This window comes from Eubalaena glacialis, chromosome 5, assembly GCF_028564815.1.
Source record: "Eubalaena glacialis isolate mEubGla1 chromosome 5, mEubGla1.1.hap2.+ XY, whole genome shotgun sequence".
In the NCBI taxonomy this organism is placed as follows: domain Eukaryota; kingdom Metazoa; phylum Chordata; class Mammalia; order Artiodactyla; family Balaenidae; genus Eubalaena; species Eubalaena glacialis.
In genome coordinates this window covers 122,621,240-122,640,889 of record NC_083720.1, presented here as the reverse complement: position 1 = coordinate 122,640,889, position 19,650 = coordinate 122,621,240, and the positions used below count along the sequence as shown (strand labels likewise).

Sequence of the window (19,650 nt, the reverse complement as noted above, 5' to 3'; positions counted from 1 at the left end):
AATGCACTATTAAAAAATTCACTTAATACGGTATCTTTCTGTGAAGAATGCCAAGGAGTACCCTTGAGAGTACTTGAGAGAGTTAGGAAATTTTCATGTTTTATAAGCTAGAAAATCACATTTTCAAGAACTTGTAGATTTTGGTCAATAAGGTGCTAGAGATCAGCATTGAATCAGCGAACTCTAATATTATTTTCCATTTAATAGATGTCAACTCAGTTTTGTGCATGCCAAGAAAAAAGAGAATTTGGTGCCATTGAGAATGAAGTAGTTTAAATTCCTGATTGAAATGATATTGCTACTCTGGCATCCAGGCTTCTGGTGGGGAAAAGTATGAGGCCAGCTGCTGGGTATTAAACCTGTACTTTTCATAAGGCTTTTCAGCAGTACTTGTACATGACAGAGATTAAACGAAAAAAAAAAAAAAAAGATGGCAACTGAATTTATGCTTTCCAATTCTCAAATTAAAGCTAGACAGTCAGCAGTTCCAGAATCTAGACATCTAATCCTTGCAAAATGGTGTCACGGGGGCAACCACTGAGTGTTCAGGGAAAAGAAATGCTGGTCTTGGTTTTGACTTTGGATTAGCAGACATTGTATCAATAGAACTTCTCTAGAAGGGCGCTTTCAGGTGGTGAAGGAGTAGTCAGATTAAGGTTTTTAAAACACCTCCATCAAGTTAAGAAAGTAGGCCTTGGTACTTTTTCGTATGAGACACCAGACTGCAAAGAAAAGATGTACTTGCGATCTGACTGAGAGGTTGTATAATTTTTTATTGGATCCAGTTTTCTAAGGCATGTTAGAAGAGTAACTAACATGACACATGTTTTTCCTCTCTTCCTCCAAATAAAGATAACAACTAACCAAGCAGTTATGCCACTAAAACCCTACCATCTTTTATAACAGTTTGCTTATTACATTGTTGCATGCAGCTTCCGCGTTCCCATGGTATTGAGCATGAATGATATGCATAGCCAGACTGAAATAGTCTCCACGAACAAACTTTTGTTTATGCTTTTGAGATGTAACATGTTTGCTCAGGGCTCTGTTGCTTTTCCAATTAAAAAAATAACATTATATTAAGAGAGTCTTCTTTTTACCAATTAGGTCAAAGTCCTAAAATTTTAAGACCTAAACCCCATGGTTTAGAGCGAACTGATTCACAAACCATAGGTGACTTTGCTACAAGAAGAAAGGGTATGTACTTTAGCACGGCATGCTGGATGGGGTGTTGGGAATTTATTTATTCTGTGATGTTGTTTCCTTTAAAAGTAAAGGAGAAGAGGCTTAAATACTATTTTGTTGTAAATAAAACTTCCCAGCATGTAATTTCTAAAGTGAATGCTTCCCATAATACACAACGAGTATATTTGTTATGCCATTAACAGCAGCATGTTAAATATTTGATAATATATGATATTCAGTCTTTTCCTTTTGCATTATTCTTTTAACCTTTTAGACATCAATAGAGTGTTTTCTTTAAGCTTGTGGGATGCTTGTGAGTTCCAGTTGTCTCCTGTATTTATGTATAATGTATATATTCTGTTCTGAGACAATGTACAATCATTTCCATGGATTCATTACTTTATGCCATTACTTAGAATTTGACAGCTAAGCAGCTATTAGCCTTTGTGTTTTAAAAAAAGTGAAAACATCAGAGTTAAAGAAATGCTTTCAAGTGAGCACAGCATTCTGTACATGTCCATTTTAAGTGTATAGGTGAGCAAAATTATTTTAACTCAAACTTAAATCAATGTAGCCTTCAGAAAATCTCATTGAATTTTTTTGTATTTGAGTTGCCAAAAATACTTCGGCATCAACCCCAGAGAATCTACATATTCCTTTAAAATGACTACCTATTTTTTAGTTTGAAGGTAATTATAACTTGGTTGATTCAATGTACACATATATGGACAAAGAAAGACTAGAGGAGGGGTGCCTGGAAAAAATGAAGACTTTTTCTTTAGAGTGGCAGGATGAAATGTAACTAAAATATTTACCTAATATGTTTAAATCGTATCCTAAAATATAATGAATATTAACAAATAATATTGTTGAAGTTCTTTTGCTCATGCCATGAATTTCTGAAAACTGAGTCTTACTTTAAGGGCGAAGAGCTCTGTGGAATGTATACTGGCAGAGTAATTAATTGTCCACTGCAATAATAGGGTAAATAAGCAAAGACAACTTATAAATAAAGCTAATAAGAACATTAGCATTTATTTTTACTTAATTTGTTAAAGGATATTGTTGGTTAAATTAAGCTAAAAATTTGAGGCAATTGTTAAATTGTGGCCTTTTCTCAGAGCAGAGTTTGAGCATAAAGATATAATTATTGCTTTGTTTTATTTGGTTCCAGACTGGGCCTGAATTAATTTAAAAGATTTGGTTATTAATTCTTTTTTTCAGTTTTTGGTTTTAGCGAAGTTTTGTGTTTATTGCTTCCTAAACATCATTTTATATGTATAGCTGTATAAATGATGCTTCAATGTTGATGATGAGGACTGTTTTTACATAGAAAATTAAATCTCCGTGTTTGAGGATAAAGTTAGTGAAAAAAACAAAATAAGGAAATAATGAAAAGTATAAGTCAAGTAACTATGAAGGAATTGGGTCACATTACTCTTTCTTGTTCTCATTAAGTTTATATTCATAAAATATTTACTTAAGAAGCAACATGTTGTAATAATAGAGTTTTAGTTAGACTTTCAGTCAACAATCAGGAAACATTATCTGATTTAGCTTTTGCCACTAATTTTTTAGCTGTGTAACCTTGGAAAAATCACATAACATCAGTGAACTTCTTTTCATGTGTGAAACGAAGCTGGTGCTAGGTGTACTCTGGCTATAATGTATAAAGAGAGATGTAGAAAGAGGGTCTTGTTTTGTTTTCCAAATTTCTGTATGCTAAAGTCTCTTTTTTTCTCTTTTGTTTCAGTCAAGCCAGCACCTTTAGAAATAAAACCTTTGCCAGAATGGGAAGAATTACAAGCCCCAGTAAGATCTCCCATCACTAGGAGTTTTGCTCGAGAGTAAGTCTTTGTTTAAAATACTTAGCTTGATTGTTCATTGTAATGGAGAGTACCTAGAACAGTGGTTCCCAAAGGATGGTCTGGGGAGCCTCCCTTTTTGGGGTTCTGTGAAGTCAAAACTATTTTCATGAATATACTAAGATGTCATTTGCTTTTCCACTCTCCTTCTCTCATGAGTGTACACTGGAGTTTTCCAGAGGTGGCATAATATTGGACGATATCGTTGTGACAGCTAATAGTGTATGTATTTGTGTACCCTTGTCTTTTAATTTTTTTTTCTATTATATGTAATGTGGTAAGTATCAGTAGATAGCACCCATATTAACCAAAGTTCCTTGGGGTTCTCAATAAATTTTAAGGGTGTGAAAGGTTCATGAGGCTAGAAATTTCTGAGAACTACTGCTCTGGAAAATACGGTAGTTTCTTCTGGGGATTATTTAATGGAGATTCATTTAAATGTATATGGGGAAATGAAAAGAATGTTTGTAGTTACAAACCTGTGTTGAATGTGTACACGTGTGTGTGTGTGTGTGTGTGTGAATATATGTGTGTGTGTGTATATATATATATATATATAGTTTTTTTAAATAGTAATTCTTAAATCTTCCTTTTTGTATCTGTATCTTTCTACTTATACCCCACATCACTAGCAATACTTTTTTTGTTGTTCTGCAGAAGGTACTTTGTTGTTGTTTTTTTTTAAACATCTTTATTGGAGTATAATTGCTTTACAATGGTGTGTTAGTTTCTGCTGTATAACAAAGTGAATCAGCTATACATATACATATATCCCCATATCTCCTCCCTCTTGCGTCTCCCTCCCACCCTCCCTATCGCACCCCTGTAGGTGGTCACAAAGCACCGAGCTGATCTCCCTGTGCTATGCGGCTGCTTCCCACTAGCTAGCTATTTTACATTTGGTAGTGTATATAAGTCCATGCCACTCTCTCACTTCGTCCCAGCTTATCCTTCCCCCTCCCCGTGTCCGCAAGTCCATTCTCTACGTCTGCATCTTTATTCCTGTCCTGCCTTTAGGTTCTTCAGAACCTTTTTTTTTTTTTTTAGCTTCCATATATATGTGTTAGCATACGGTATTTGTTTTTCTCTTTCTGACTTACTTCACTCTGTATGACAGACTCTAAGTCCATCCACCTCACTACAAATAACTCAATTTCGTTTCTTTTTATGGCAGAGTAATATTCCATTGTATATATGTGCCACATTTTCTTTATCCTGCAGAAGGTACTTTGATGCTCAGAAATATCCCTTTACAGAAGCAGACTTGAAGACATAGAGAACAAGCTAGTGGTTACCAGTGGCGGGGTGGGGGGGTGGGAATAGGGTGGGGAAGTGGGAGGTACAAACTACCTCCCACTACAAGATAAGTGGGAGCTTATCTTGGGTGTAAGATAGGCTCGAGGATGTATTGTACAACACGGGGAATAGAGCCAGTATTTTGTAATAACCGTAAATGGAAAGTAACCTTTCAAAATTGTGTAAAACATTAAAAAATTTTTTAAAAAAGAAAATATCCCTTTACAAATAGCTATAAATATTAGTTGTGCATTTGAATGTGTGTGATAAATTGTACAATAATAAATGCATACAATAAATGATTGTAAGCATAAATGTTTCTGGAAGAATGTATACTATCACTCATTTTTAGTTTCAAAGCGAATTGAGAAATTTGGTCAGGTTGTGTGTTTGTGATGGTCATCTCTGTAATCAGCTCCTCCAGGTTTCCCATGTCTCCCCGGCCGGATTCAGTGCACAGCACGACTTCAAGCAGCGACTCACATGACAGTGAAGAGAATTATGTTCCCATGAACCCAAACCTGTCCAGTGAAGACTCGGTAAGTAGAATCTTCTCTTAACGTCTCTCTTCCTGAGCAGCCCTTCTGAATCATTCACACTAGACCTTTCTTGCAGTCCATACACCTTACCCCTCCATCTTTCTTTACTTAAGGAAAAAGGATAAAAGACAACTTTTAAAAAATGCTTTTGGGGCTTCCTTGGTGGCGCAGTGGTTGAGAATCTGCCTGCCAGTGCAGGGGACACGGGTTCGAGCCCTGGTCTGGGAAGATCCCACATGCCGCGGAGCAACTAGGCCCGTGAGCCACAATTACTGAGCCTGCGCATCTGGAGCCTGTGCTCCGCAACAGGAGAGGCCACGACAGTGAGAGGCCCGCGCACCGCGATGAAGAGTGGCACCCGCTTGCCACAACTAGAGGAAGCCCTCACACAGAAACGAAGACCCAACACAGCCAAAAATAAATAAATAAATAATTTTTTTAAAAAATGCTTTTGGGGGCTTCCCTGGTGGCACAGTGGTTAAGAATCCACCTGCCAATGCAGGGGACACAGGTTCGAGCCCTGGTCCAGGAAGATCCCACATGCTGCGGAGCAACTAAGCCCGTGCGCCACAACTACTGAGCCCGTGTGCCACAACTACTGAAGCTCGCGCGCCTAGAGCCCGTGCTCTGCAACAAGAGAAGCCACCGCAATGAGAAGCCCGTGCACCACAACAGAGAGTAGCCCCCGCTCACCCTGCAACTAGAGAAAGCCCGCGTGCAGCACTGAAGACCCAATGCAACCAAAAAATAAAATAAATTTTAAAAATTAAAAAAAAAAACTTCATATAAAAATGCTTTTGAAAAACAGCATCATCAAGTCTAAAACCAATAAAGGGTCAAAGTGTAATATTAATATCTATAAAGTAGATACAAGTTAGTTAAAAATCATAAAAGTTTTCCAGTTATATTTCTTTTAAGATGTACTTCACTTTTGAAACTGTTCAAGAAAATACTTTTTACTGGAAGCATTTTATAATGCATTTCTCCAGACCCACGTCAGCGCACTCAGGGTGAAACAATCTTATGCCGAGGGTTTTTAATAATCATTCAATAATACATCCTTAGGTAAGGCTTAAAGATCAAAGAAGACCTGTTAAAACCTGATTTACTTCAGACTGACTGTTATTACCCCAAGGCCCAAGAATTTTGTAATAGTAGCAAGCATTATGTTCCCCAGAAATCAGGTAGTTGCCAGAAAATACTTCAGATGTTTAAAAATACAAGCCAATTTTAATTTTTTAAAAATCTTTTCCTTTTGCTTTCCCTCAAACCAGAGTCACTGCTTGCTCTGTTACTTGCTTTTTAGTAGATAAGTCTATCAGTTGGCATTAGGATCCCCTCTGAGTAACAGAAAATAAGCAAATAACAAGGACTTAAGACAGATGTTTATTTCTTTCTTATGTAGAAGTCCAGAGAGTCAGTCCGCGGTTGTTGTGGCAGCTTTTTGTTCCAGGAGCCCTCGGGGATCCTTGCCCCTTCCTGCTCTCCAATCCGCTGTCCCCTGGGTCTGGCTCACAGGCTCAATAGAAAAAGATGATACTCCAGCCAGCAGATTCACATTCCAGGCTGCAGAATGGAGGGAAGGAAGAAGAAGCAAAGGATGCAGCCCAATTGCCTCATAGAGAAGGTTCCCAGAAACTGCTGACTACAAACTGTTGACCAGAACTTAGCCTCTGGCCACATAAACACGAAAGGGACTGGAAACAGTAGCCTTTGTACCGAGGGACAGTGGGCCCGGCTAAAAATCCCCTTCCCGGTGGAGAAGGGAGAACAGATCATGGGGCACAACCAGGCAACATCTGATAAGCAAATACCTAATGTCAAAATTTGGCATGAGTAACATTTTAGTGACTTTATGTCCTTTAAAACAATTCTGTTCAGAGATTCAATATATAAAGCCCAATTTTTTCATTGAATTTATATCTTTAATGGACTTTAGGCAGAAACAGATTTCTCGCGACCATTTGTCAGGGAACAAAATTAAGTGATTTGAAAAGCCTGATTTGATGCTTGAACTAATTAACTGTAAAATATTATCAAATTCATAAAGTGTTCAAAAATGAATAAGATAATTTAAAATATTTATGTCAACCCTGAATTAGAATACAAACGAACTATATCAATAACATTTTCACTAATGTTTCAAGGTAGGGCAATTTTTATTAACTGACTTTCACTTCTGGATTCATAATTTTTCCATTTGATGAGTAGTATTTTATTATTTTTATTAACTTAATTTGTTTCTTCATTATAGTAAACAGACTCTAGTAAGAGTCTAAGTAAATCCTCAGTGCTGCATTGGAGTACATATTGCCCTGAATTTTCATCTTTAGGTGGTTAAATGAATTTTTTTATTACAAAAGTAATTCTTTTCTGAGATACTAAAGAATCTTTTATTTTGCCCAAAATAGTAAATAAACATAAAAATATTGGAAAGGACCTGTAATAGGAAAGTTTGAAAGTATGATTTGTCATGAGTAGGTGTTAAGTGAAGGGAAAAATCTAGGAAAAAATCTGTTACAATCAGAAAGTCAAAGGAAAGGAAGATATAAAATTGTTCTTTTATATAGTATAACACTAAGCCAGAAAGATAATTTTACCTGCCAGTAGAGGTGTCTAACTAACCACCAGATGGTGAATTTCTAAGGTACTGAGGCCCTAAGGGTTAGAAATAAGCAAAAATGTCCCAAGTGAAAATATCCATCTGCCATTCACAATAGAAAAGTCAGCTGTGCCATTTCCATCTTATGCCACCAACTGCAAGGGCTCATCTTAGTCCAAACAACTTTTCCTTAGGAATGAATGTGATAGTTACAGCAATATTTCCCACACCTCTTGGAATTTAGTGTATCAGTGGAGTACCATAGAGGTTCACAAGGTCTAACATATGCTCAGGTTGATGAAGTCGGTAAAAAATTAGTCTTGGAGAAGTTGAAACAGGATTGGATCAAATCTGGTTTATAGGGACAATGAAGATTAAATTCTGTACATTGAAATGTTGAAGCACAGTCTATTTCCTACACTGGTGATCATGGAGCAGACAGTGTCTAATGAAACAGTGAATTGGTGATGCTGCCTGTTCATTTATGCAGACATCCAAAGTCAACCATTCGTGAAATGAACCCTTAATGTGACGCCTGAAATTCAAGTGACAGTACATCATTACTAAAGGCATATATATTGTTTGTAACAACAACATCAAAAGTATGTTCAATAATTTTATGTATTTTTTCAAGAATTTTAGAAAAACAAAGTACTACTATATTTTTTCTTTTAATTCACAGAACACTTCATAATAACTCTTGGAATCTTAGGGTTTTTCTAAACTGTTTTGGGAAAACACTGGGTTAAAGCCTAGAATGCAGAGACAGGCTGTTCCCAGTTGAGATTATATTAGATCAAGAGCAAATAGACTTTTTTTGTAGAGACACACATTTTAACAATACTTGAAGATGAAAAATTTTCCAGTCCTAGTAATTATTAGACAGAGTACAGTTGAACTAGCAATTCTGAGAAATTCTCTTTAAGAACAACTTACTGAGATTAAACATGTACGTCATATGAACCCAAGGGTTTCTTTCATAGCCTGCAACACCGTGAATAATTCTAGGGGTTTCCAATTAGGGAAATTTCAGGTATGGGCTCTGTCGTTACATTTGAATACAAAATTTTACACACACACACACCATGCAATCTGGCTTGGTTTTTTTATGTGAGAATGAAATATAGAGTCATTTGCAGAAAAACAATTTAATTTGAAAGCATGGACTATAAGGATCCTATAGTTAAAGAATGTTGTAGAGAACAGATATCATTTTTTTTTTAACATCTTTATTGAAGTATAATTGCTTTACAATGGTGTGTTAGTTTCTGCTTTATAACAAAGTGAATCAGTTATACATATACATATGTTCCCATATCTCTTCCCTCTTGCATCTCCCTCCCGCCCACCCTCCCCATCCCACCCCTCTAGGTGGTCACAAAGCACCGAGCTGATCTCCCTGTGCTATGCGGCTGCTTCCCACTAGCTATCTATTGTACATTTGGTAGTGTATATATGTCCATGACACTCTCTCACCCTGTCACATCTCACCCCTCCCCCTCCCCATATCCTCAAGTCCATTCTCTAGTAAGTCTGTGTCTTTATTCCCATCTTGCCACTAGGTTCTTCATGGCCTTTTTTTTTTTTTTCCTTAGATTCCATATATATGTGTTAGCATACTGTATTTGTTTTTCTCTTTCTGACTTACTTCACTCTGTATGACAGACTCTAACTCCATCCACCTCATTACAAATACCTCCATTTCATTTCTTTTTATGGCTGAGTAATATTCCATTGTATATATGTGCCACACCTTCTTTATCCATTCATCCGATGACGGACACTTAGGTTGCTTCCATGTCCTGGCTATTGTAAATAGAGCTGCAATGAACATTTTGGTACATGACTCTTTTTGAACTATGGTTTTCTCAGGGTATATGCCCAGTAGTGGGATTGCTGGGTCGTATGGTAGTTCTATTTGTAGTTTTTTAAGGAACCTCCATACTGTTCTCCAAAGTGGCTGTATCAATTTACATTCCCACCAACAGTGCAAGAGTGTTCCCTTTCCTCCACACCCTCTCCAGCATTTATTGTTTCCAGATTTTTTGATGATGGCCATTCTGACCAGTGTGAGATGATATCTCATTGTAGTTTTGATTTGCATTTCTCTAATGATTAATGATGTTGAGCATTCTTTCATGTGTCTGTTGGCAATCTGTATATCTTCTTTGGAGAAATGTCTATTTAGGTCTTCTGCCCATTTTTGGATTGGGTTGTTCGTTTTTTTGTTATTGAGCTGCATGAGCTGCTTGTAAATCTTGGAGATTAATCCTTTGTCAGTTGCTTCATTTGCAAATATTTTCTCCCATTCTGAGGGTTGTCTTTTGGTCTTGTTTATGGTTTCCTTTGCTGTGCAAAAGCTTTTAAGTTTCATTAGGTCCCATTTGTTTATTTGTGTTTTTATTTCCATTTCTCTAGGAGCTGGGTCAAAAAGGATCTTGCTGTGATTTATGTCATAGAGTGTTCTGCCTATGTTTTCCTCTAAGAGTTTGATAGTGTCTGGCCTTACACTTAGGTCTTTAATCCATTTTGAGTTTATTTTTGTGTATGGTGTCAGGGAGTGTTCTAATTTCATACTTTTACATGTATCTGTCCAATTTTCCCAGCACCACTTATTGAAGAGGCTGTCTTTTCTCCACTGTGTATGCTTGCCTCCTTTATCAAAGATAAGGTGACCATATGTGCGTGGGTTTATCTCTGGGCTTTCTATCCTGTTCCATTGATCTATATTTCTGTTTTTGTGCCAGTACCAAACTGTCTTGATTACTGTAGCTTTGTAATATAGTCTGAAGTCAGAGAGCCTGATTCCTCCAGCTCCATTTTTCGTTCTCAAGATTGCTTTGGCTATTCGGGGTCTTTTGTGTTTCCATACAAATTGTGAAATTTTTTGTTCTAGTTCTGTGAAAAATGCCAGTGGTAGTTTGATAGGGATTGCATTGAATCTGTAGATTGCTTTGGGTAGTAGAGTCATTTTCACAATGTTGATTCTTCCAATCCAAGAACATGGTATATTTCTCCATCTATTTGTATCATCTTTAATTTCTTTCATCAGTGTCTTATAATTTTCTGCATACAGGTCTTTTGTTTCCTTAGGTAGGCTTATTCCTAGATATTTTATTCTTTTTGTTGCAATGGTAAACGGGAGTGTTTTCTTAATTTCACTTTCAGATTTTTCGTCATTAGTGTATAGAAATGCAAGAGATTTCTGTGCATTAATTTTGTATCCTGCTACTTTACCAAATTCATTGATTAGCTCTAGTAGTTTTCTGGTAGCATCTTTAGGATTCTCTATGTATAGTATCATGTTATCTGCAAACAGTGACAGCTTTACTTCTTCTTTTCCGATTTGGATTCCTTTTATTTCTTTTTCTTCTCTGATTGCTGTGGCTAACACTTCCAAAACTATGTTGAATAATAGTGGTGAGAGTGGGCAACCTTGTCTTGTTCCTGATCTTAGTGGAAATGGTTTCAGTTTTTCACCATTGAGGACAATGTTGGCTGTGGGTTTGTCATATATGGCCTTTATTATGTTGAGGAAAGTTCCCTCTATGCCTACTTTCTGCAGGGCTTTTATCATAACTGGGTGTTGAATTTTGTCGAAAGCTTTCTCTGCATCTATTGAGATGATCATATGGTTTTTCTCCTTCAATTTGTTAATATGGTGTATCACGTTGATTGATTTGCGTATATTGAAGAATCCTTGCATTCCTGGGATAAACCCCACTGGATCATGGTGTATGATCCTTTTAATGTGCTGTTGGATTCTGTTTGCTAGTATTTTGTTGAGGATTTTTGCATCTATGTTCATCAGTGATATTGGCCTGTAGTTTTCTTTCTTTGTGACATCTTTGTCTGGTTTTGGTATCAGGGTGATGGTGGCCTCGTAGAATGAGTTTGGGAGTGTTCCTCCCTCTGCAACATTTTGGAAGAGTTTGAGAAGGAGAGGTGTTAGCTCTTCTCTAAATGTTTGATAGAATTCGCCTGTGAAGCCATCTGGTCCTGGGCTTTTGTTTGTTGGAAGATTTTGAATCACAGTTTCAATTTCAGTGCTTGTGATTGGTCTGTTCATATTTTCTATTTCTTCCTGGTTCAGTCTAGGCATGTTGTGCATTTCTAAGAATCTGTCCATTTCTTCCAGGTTGTCCATTTTATTGGCATAGAATTGCTTGTAGTAATCTCTCATGATCGTTTGTATTTCTGCAGTGTCAGTGGTTACTTCTCCTTTTTCATTTCTAATTCTATTGATTTGAGTCTTCTCCCTTTTTCTCTTGATGAGTCTGGCTAATGGTTTATCAATTTTGTTTATCTTCTCAAAGAACCAGCTTTTAGTTTCATTGATTTTTGCTATTGTTTCCTTCATTTCTTTTTCATTTATTTCTGATCTGATCTTTATGATTTCTTTCCTTCTGCTAGCTTTGGGGTTTTTTTGTTCTTCTTTCTCTAATTGCTTCAGGTGCAAGGTTAGGTTGTTTATTCGAGATGTTTCCTGTTTCTTGAGGTAGGCTTGTATTGCTATAAACTTCCCTCTTAGCACTGCTTTTGCTGCGTCCCATAGGTTTTGGGTCGTCGTGTCTCCATTGTCATTTGTTTCTAGGTATTTTTTGATTTCCCCTTTGATTTCTTCAGTGATCACTTCGTTATTAAGTAGTGTATTGTGTAGCCTCCATGTGTTTGTATTTTTTACAGATCTTTTCCTGTAATTGATATCTAGTCTCATAGCATTGTGGTCAGAAAAGATACTTGATACGATTTCAATTTTCTTAAATTTACCAAGGCTTGATTTGTGACCCAAGATATGATCTATCCTGGAGAATGTTCCATGAGCACTTGAGAAAAATGTGTATTCTGTTGTTTTTGGGTGGAATGTCCTATAAATATCAATTAAGTCCATCTTGTTTAATGTATCATTTAAAGCTTGTGTTTCCTTATTTATTTTCATTTTGGGTGATCTGTCCATTGGTGAAAGTGGGGTGTTAAAGTCCCCTACTATGATTGTGTTGCTGTCGATTTCCCCTTTTATGGCTGTTAGTATTTGCCTTATGTATTGAGGTGCTCCTATGTTGGGTGCATAAATATTTACAATTGTTATACCTTCCTCTTGGATCGATCCCTTGATCATTATATAGTGTCCTTCTTTGTCTCTTGTAATAGTCTTTATTTTAAAGTCTATTTTGTCTGATATGAGAATTGCTACTCCAGCTTTCTTTTGATTTCCATTTGCATGGAACATCTTTTTCCATCCCCTCACTTTCAGTCTGTATGTGTCTCTAGGTCTGAAGTGGGTCTCTTGTAGACAGCATATATATGGGTCTTGTTTTTGTATCCATTCAGCCAGTCTGTGTCTTTTGGTGGGAGCATTTAATCCATTTACATTTAAGGTAATTATCAATATGTATGTTCCTATTCCCATTTTCTTAAATGTTTTGGGTTTGTTATTGTAGGTGTTTTCCTTCTCTTGTGTTTCTTGCCTAGAGAAGTTCCTTTAGCATTTGTTGTAAAGCTGGTTTGGTGGTGCTGAACTCTCTCAGCTTTTGCTTGTCTGTAAAGGTTTTAATTTCTCCATCAAATCTGAATGAGATCCTTGCTGGGTAGATTAATCTAGGTTGTAGGTTTTTCTCCTTCATCACTTTAAGTATATCCTGCCACTCCCTTCTGGCTTGCAGAGTTTCTGCTGAAGGATCAGCTGTTAACCTGATGGGGATTCCCTTGTGTGTTATTTGTTGTTTTTCCCTTGCTGCTTTTAATATGTTTTCTTTATATTTAATTTTTGACAGTTTGATTAAGATGTGTCTTGGTGTGTTTCTCCTTGGATTTATCCTGTATGGGACTCTCTGTGCTTCCAGGACTTGATTAACTATTTCCTTTCCCATATTAGGGAAGTTTTCAACTATAATCTCTTCAAATATTTTCTCAGTCCCTATCTTTTTCTCTTCTTCTTCTGGGACCCCTATAATTCGAATGTTGGTGCGTTTAATGTTGTCCCAGAGGTCTCTGAGACTGTCCTCAGTTCTTTTCATTCTTTTTTCTTTATCCTGCTCTGCAGTAGTTATTTCCACCATTTTATCTTCCAGGTCACTTATCCGTTCTTCTGCCTCAGTTATTCTGCTATTGATCCCATCTAGAGTATTTTTAATTTCATTTATTGTGTTTTTCATCGTTGCTTGGTTCCTCTTTAGTTCTTCTACGTCCTTGTTAAATGTTCCTTGCATTTTGTCTATTCTATTTCCAAGATTTTGGATCATCCTTACTATCATTATTCTGAATTCTTTTTCAGGTAGACTACCTATTTCCTCTTCATTTGTTAGGTCTGGTGTGTTTTGACCCTGCTCCTTCATCTGCTGTGTGTTTTTCTGTCGTCTCATTTTGCTTATCTTACTGTGTTTGGGGTCTCCTTTTCACAGGCTGCAGGTTCGTAGTTCCCGTTGTTTTTGGTATCTGTCCCCAGTGGCTAAGGTTGGTTCAGTGGGTTGTGTAGGCTTCCTGGTGGAGGGAACTAGTGCCTGTGTTCTGGTGGATGAGGTTGGATCTTGTCTTTCTGGTGGGCATGTCCACGTCTGGTGGTGTATTTTGGGGTGTCTGTGGCCTTATTATGATTTTAGGCAGCCTCTCTGCTAATGGATGGGGCTGTGTTCCTGTTTTGCTAGTTGTTTGGCATAGGGTGTCCAGCACTGTAGCTTGCTGGTCGTTGGGTGAAGCTGGGTCTTGATGTTGAGATGGAGCTCTCTGAGAGATTTTCGCCGTTTGGTATTACGTGGAGCTGGGAGGTCTCTTGTGGACCAGTGTCCTGAAGTTGGCTCTCCCACCTCAGAGGCACAGCCCTGATGCCTGGCTGGAGCACCAAGAGCCTTTCATCCACACGGCTCAGAATAAAAGGGAGAAAAAATAGAAGGAAAGAAAGAAAGAAAGAGGATAAAATATAGTGAAGTAAAATAAAGCTATTATAAAGCAAAGCTATACAGACAAAATCTCACCCAGAAGCATATACATATACACTCACAAAAAAAGGAAAAGGGGAAAAATTAATATATCCTGCTCCCAAAGTCCACCTCCTGAATTTGGGATGATTCGTTGTCTATTCAGGTATTCAACAGATGCAGGCACATCAAGTTGTTTGTGGAGTTTTAATCCGCTGCTTCTGAGGCTGCTGGGAGAGATTTCCCTTTCTCTTCTTTGTTCGCACAGCTCCCGGGGTTCAGCTTTGGATTTGGACCCGCCTCTGCGTGTAGGTCACCTGAGGGCATCTGTTCCCCGCCCAGACAGAACGGGGTTAAAGGAGCCGCTGATTCGGGGGCTCTGGCTCAGTCAGGCCGGGGGGAGGGAGGGGTACGGAGGAGACGGCGCGAGCCTGTGGCGGCAGAGGCCGGCGTGACGTTGCACCAGTCCGAGGCGCGCCATGCGTTCTCCCGGGGAAGTTGTCCCCGGATCACGGGAGCCTGGCCGTGGCGGGCTGCACTGGCTCCCGGGAGGGGCAGTGTGGAGAGTGACCTGTGCTCGCACACAGGCTTTTTGGTGGCGGCAGCAGCAGCCTTAGCGTCTCATGCCCGTCTCTGGAGTTCGTTTAGGGGGCGCTCTGAATCCCCTCTCCTTGCGCGCTTTTGGGAGGTCTGACGTTTTCTGCCAGCGTTCAGTGGGTGTTCTGTAGGAGCAGTTCCACGTGTAGATGTATTTCTAATGTATCTGTGGGAAGGAAGGTGATCTCCGCGTCTTACTCTTCCGCCATCTTCCCGTGTTAATCAGTATACCACTCTTTTTCTTTTCCTTTGTGCTTTGTCTAGTTCCGCTTGCTCAGAGGGTGCTGCGTGCAGAGTCCTTGCACCCAGCACTTAAGACCGAAGCTCCTCGTGCGAAACAGCAGCACCGACACGGGGATTCCAGATATCATTTTAATAGCGTTGAGTTAGAACTATTCCAACTGGGAATTCCCTGGCGGTCTAGTGGTTAGGACTTGGCACTTCCACGGCCGGGGGCCTGGGTTCAATCCCTGGTAAGGGAACTAAGATTCCTTAAGCCGCGCGGCACAGCCGAAAAAAAAAAAAGAACTGTTGCAGTTAACTGTAGCTTGATGGCCCAGTCTTAGTCTGAACCAAGTTTTACTTTCCAAACTACTTTTAGCTTGCTTACCTATGCTATGTTTTAATCAATTTTTAAAATATTACTTATTTTTCCCCATCCTAAAAGATTATATAATTTTCTAAGGAGACATTTCTTCAAGCTATGTCCTCTTAAAGTTAATATTTAGGTTTGAGTAGATGGCAAACAAGGTAATAAGCAGTATGTCTCATGAATGTTTGACAGTTGATTTTGTTGTATTTTACTTTCAGAATCTTTTTGGCAGTAATAGTCTTGATGGAGGAAGCAGCCCAATGATCAAGCCCAAAGGAGACAAACAAGTGGAATATCTAGATCTAGATTTAGATTCTGGGAAATCCACGCCACCACGTAAGGTAAGTGAAACCTCATTCTATAAATACACTGAGCTCCCATTTGAAACCTGAAGAATCGGGTCTCCTTTGGGGAAATTTTCTTAGTGTGTTTAATTTAAATTTAGTACTATTGCTTAATGCTTTTTCATAAATCACAAAAGTGTTAGACTGATAAGTTTATTTTTTCATCTCTAATGGTATGGAAGTTACACACTTTGTACTCTCTTAGTGATTACCATTGAAATGCTTACTTTACTAAATTCTAAAGTTCCAAAGTTAATCATGGTCTTCACTCCCTTTCCGATGTTAGCTCAAATTACTCCTTTTCTGACTTTCTTGGTATTTTTGTCCAAAAGTTTTAGGGTTTTTTGTTGTTCTTGTTGTTGTTACACTCACAAATTAGACATTAGTAGTAGTAATATTCTTACTATATGGACAATGTTTATTTACATTTTCCTACATGTTTACCAACTTCTTTTTTTTATCATTCCTTCTTGTGTCTTAGACCTTCTCTAATCATTTTCCTTCCTCCTTCCTTTAGAAGTTCTTTTCATGGAAGTCTGTTAATGGTAAATTCTTGCAGTTTTTGTTTAACTGAAATGTCTTTATTTTGCCTCATTCTGGAAAATGAGTATTGAGGGTTTTGCGGGGGGAGCAGTTTGAGTTCACAATTCTCAATTGACAGTAAGTTTCTCTCAACACATAGGAGATACTATTTGCTGTCACCTGGCTTCCATTGTTCCTGTGAAAAGTATGCTGTCAGTCTAATTGCAGTTCCTTTGTAGGTAATCTGTCTTTTCTAGCTGGCTGATGTTAAGATCTTTTCTATATCTTTGGTGTTCTGCAGGTTCACTACACTGTGTCTAGACATCTAGACATAGATTTTTCTTTATTTATCCTGCTTGGTAGAAGTTGTGCAGTCTTTATTTCTGGACTCATATTTTTTGTCAGTTATGGAAAAGTCTGAATCATTATCTCCCTAAATATTGCTTTTCCACTATTCTCTTTCTTCTGTCCTTTTAGGTTTCTGATTAGACAGTTAGAACTTCTCATTCTGTTTTTCTTATCTTTTACCACTCTTTCATATTTTCTATTTTATCATTTCTTTGCTTACTTGTAAAATTTCTTTAGATCTGTCACCAAGTTCACTAATTCTCAATTCTTCTGCTTAACCCATGTGTTTAATTTTTAATTTCAATATTTTATTTTTCACTGCTGAAGTGACATTCTGCTTGGCTTTTTTTCCCCAAATATGCCTATCTGATCTGAATAGCTTCTCACTCCTTTTTTGTTATCTTATTCCTTTTATTTTTTATTTTTCAATTCCTTTAAACATTTTATACACATATTTTATACTATTTATGCAGTAATTTCCATATCTGAAGTCCTTGGAGGTCTGAATCTATGTTTACTGTTTCTCACATACCTGATGGCTTGTTTCCTTGTGTGTTCATACATTTTTATTGTGAATTTATTTTGCTAAGCATATCTGTGGGAAACCTGCAGACCTAAATTTCCTTCAGAAAGGATTTGCATTTGCTTCTGCTAGGAAGCAGGTGATGCTACCACCCTAGGACTACCTCAGTTTCCTTCAAGGGTCCCTATCCTTAGAGGATAGTTTAGGGTTCCGCATGCCTCCCACCCAGGCCTCCTGATTGCATTGCTCAGTTGACGTTCATCCTGAAGACGACACTGTCTGGACCCTTCAGCAGCTCTCTACTCCCTCCATTTCCCTCACACCTTGGATATTTCCCTTAATTTCTAGTGGCCCAGCAACGTGTTAATAATTACATTTGTTTTAAGTTAGTGAGTATCTAGTTGGATTTTATGTAGCCTGCCATTCTTGAAATACTCCTTTTCAAAAAACATTTCTTAACTCTGAAAGTAAACACCTGTACCTGTTCTCAAGACTTGAAAAAGTCAAGCTTAAGCTAAAGGCTAAAAGCAAGCTATGTCTCTTAAGATGAACCAGGGGTCTGCTCTCCTTCTTTTCTAAGAATTTCATCTGTTATGGGAGCATTAGTTTGAATTCTTAAATATAATCATTTTTAAATTAAGGGAAAAACAGAGTACAGTTAGGAGAGAGACAACATTGTTAAACTGAGGTAGTTAATGTGATTTTTTGGTGACCCAGTAGAATTTCACGAGTTATTCACAGTGCATATGTGTCTGTGTTTTAAGACTGGAGTTCACGCAGAAGCACCGCTTTTTCTGTGGAGGTTTATGGGGTTTTTTCCTTTGCTTTTTAGCAAAAGAGCAGTGGCTCAGGCAGCAGTGTAGCTGACGAGAGAGTGGACTATGTCGTGGTTGACCAACAGAAGACCCTGGCTCTGAAGAGCACCCGTGAAGCCTGGACCGATGGGAGACAGTCCACAGAGTCTGAAACGCCAGCCAAGAATGTGAAGTGAAAATGCCGCTTTAATGTCTCTGAACAAAAGAGGGCCGAGCTGTAAGGAGAAATCCTGTTTGACCGAAGATAACTTGACCCTTGTACTCTAGGTAGATCCTCAACTGAACAGAGTCGAAGTCAGAGGACCTTTCAGACTTAATCAAGCCATTGAGCGTGTAAATGGTGCTTTGTGGTATCTGAACAATTCATCACATGTAAATAATGTGGGAAAATACTGTTGTTTGGTTCCCAGAGAAACATTTGTTTCGTAGTTAACACACTTGTAGTATTACTGTATTTATGCACTTTTTCATTTAAAGCATTGGTTTGGGTATTCCCGAATGGACCTTAACATGATTCTTTTGGGAGTTCTTGTTTTTCCTCACACTACTCTTAAGAACGATGCTACGTGAACTAAGCTACTTTCCACTGGGAAATTGCTCTTTCAGCTGCAGGGTAACAACATGACGTGAGAAGTAGATTCACAATATACCTTTCTACCTGAAACTTAACGGGGTAACCGTTAGCTTAAACTACAAAGTAGAGTTGGACTCATCATTCATTGCCTTCCAAAGTGCTAAGCATCATGTACCTACTGGTGTCAGGACTTTGTTCTCTGGTTCATGGACATTTGGTTTTCAGTGGTGGAACTTTCTCATATTTTGTTAATTACAGTGTTTTGGGCTCATTAAGTGAAGATTCTGCCAGGTGGGATCTTACACCTTGGAAAGAGTGAATAATCACAGTATCAAGTAAGCGTACAACTCACTGATGGCATGTGGTGACGATGTGCTCTCACATTTTCAACATGTATTAAACTTTACGTTATTTGCAAAGTGTAGATTATATAACTAATCAGGTACGTACCAGGCACTGATGTGCTAATACACTGATCAGGTTTAGACAGTGAGCTTTAGTTGTATTCGTGTTAGTCCTCTAACGCTGGTTTCCAGTTTGGAATTAATGGCACAATTGACATTCACTGTTAGTTATAGCAACATACTGTGATTTTTAATTAGACAGTCATTCAGATTTATTACTCTAAGAATGAAATTCTGTCTTTTGACACCATAGTGCCCTTTCTATGATTTTTTTTAAACTTTACTTAATATTCTTCTTGGCCTTATCCTATTTAAATCCCTATGCAATTAATATTTTATATCTGCATTTTTTTAAAAAAATAGATGTTATATAAGTGATTCTCATATGTAGCACCTATTGCTTTTCCAGTAAAAGAATTAAGGATTTTGTACTGTGATTTATATTCACTGCCCCAATTCAAGAAATATTGGAGCCTTGCTATAATGTGAAATCTTATAGTCATGGACCTCTTCCAACCAGATTTCTGAAA

General features: G+C 37.9%; 1 protein-coding gene across 4 annotated transcripts in view; it reads left to right on the top strand.

Moving 5' to 3' along the window:
• The window catches only part of GAB1 (GRB2 associated binding protein 1), a 127,465-nt gene extending 108,092 nt beyond the window's left edge, over positions 1–19,373 (top strand). For 2 of the 4 annotated variants that reach the window (XM_061191635.1, XM_061191634.1), the window contains 5 exons: positions 1,108–1,197; positions 2,939–3,032; positions 4,762–4,885; positions 15,809–15,931; positions 18,160–19,373. In XM_061191635.1, coding sequence (XP_061047618.1) covers positions 1,108–1,197; positions 2,939–3,032; positions 4,762–4,885; positions 15,809–15,931; positions 18,160–18,318 — 590 coding nt within the window. In that variant the 3' untranslated portion in view covers positions 18,319–19,373. The remainder of the gene's footprint in view (positions 1–1,107; positions 1,198–2,938; positions 3,033–4,761; positions 4,886–15,808; positions 15,932–18,159) is intronic. The other 2 variants (XM_061191639.1, XM_061191636.1) reach the window with 1 other exon arrangement.
• The last annotated feature ends 277 nt before the right edge of the window (positions 19,374–19,650 follow it).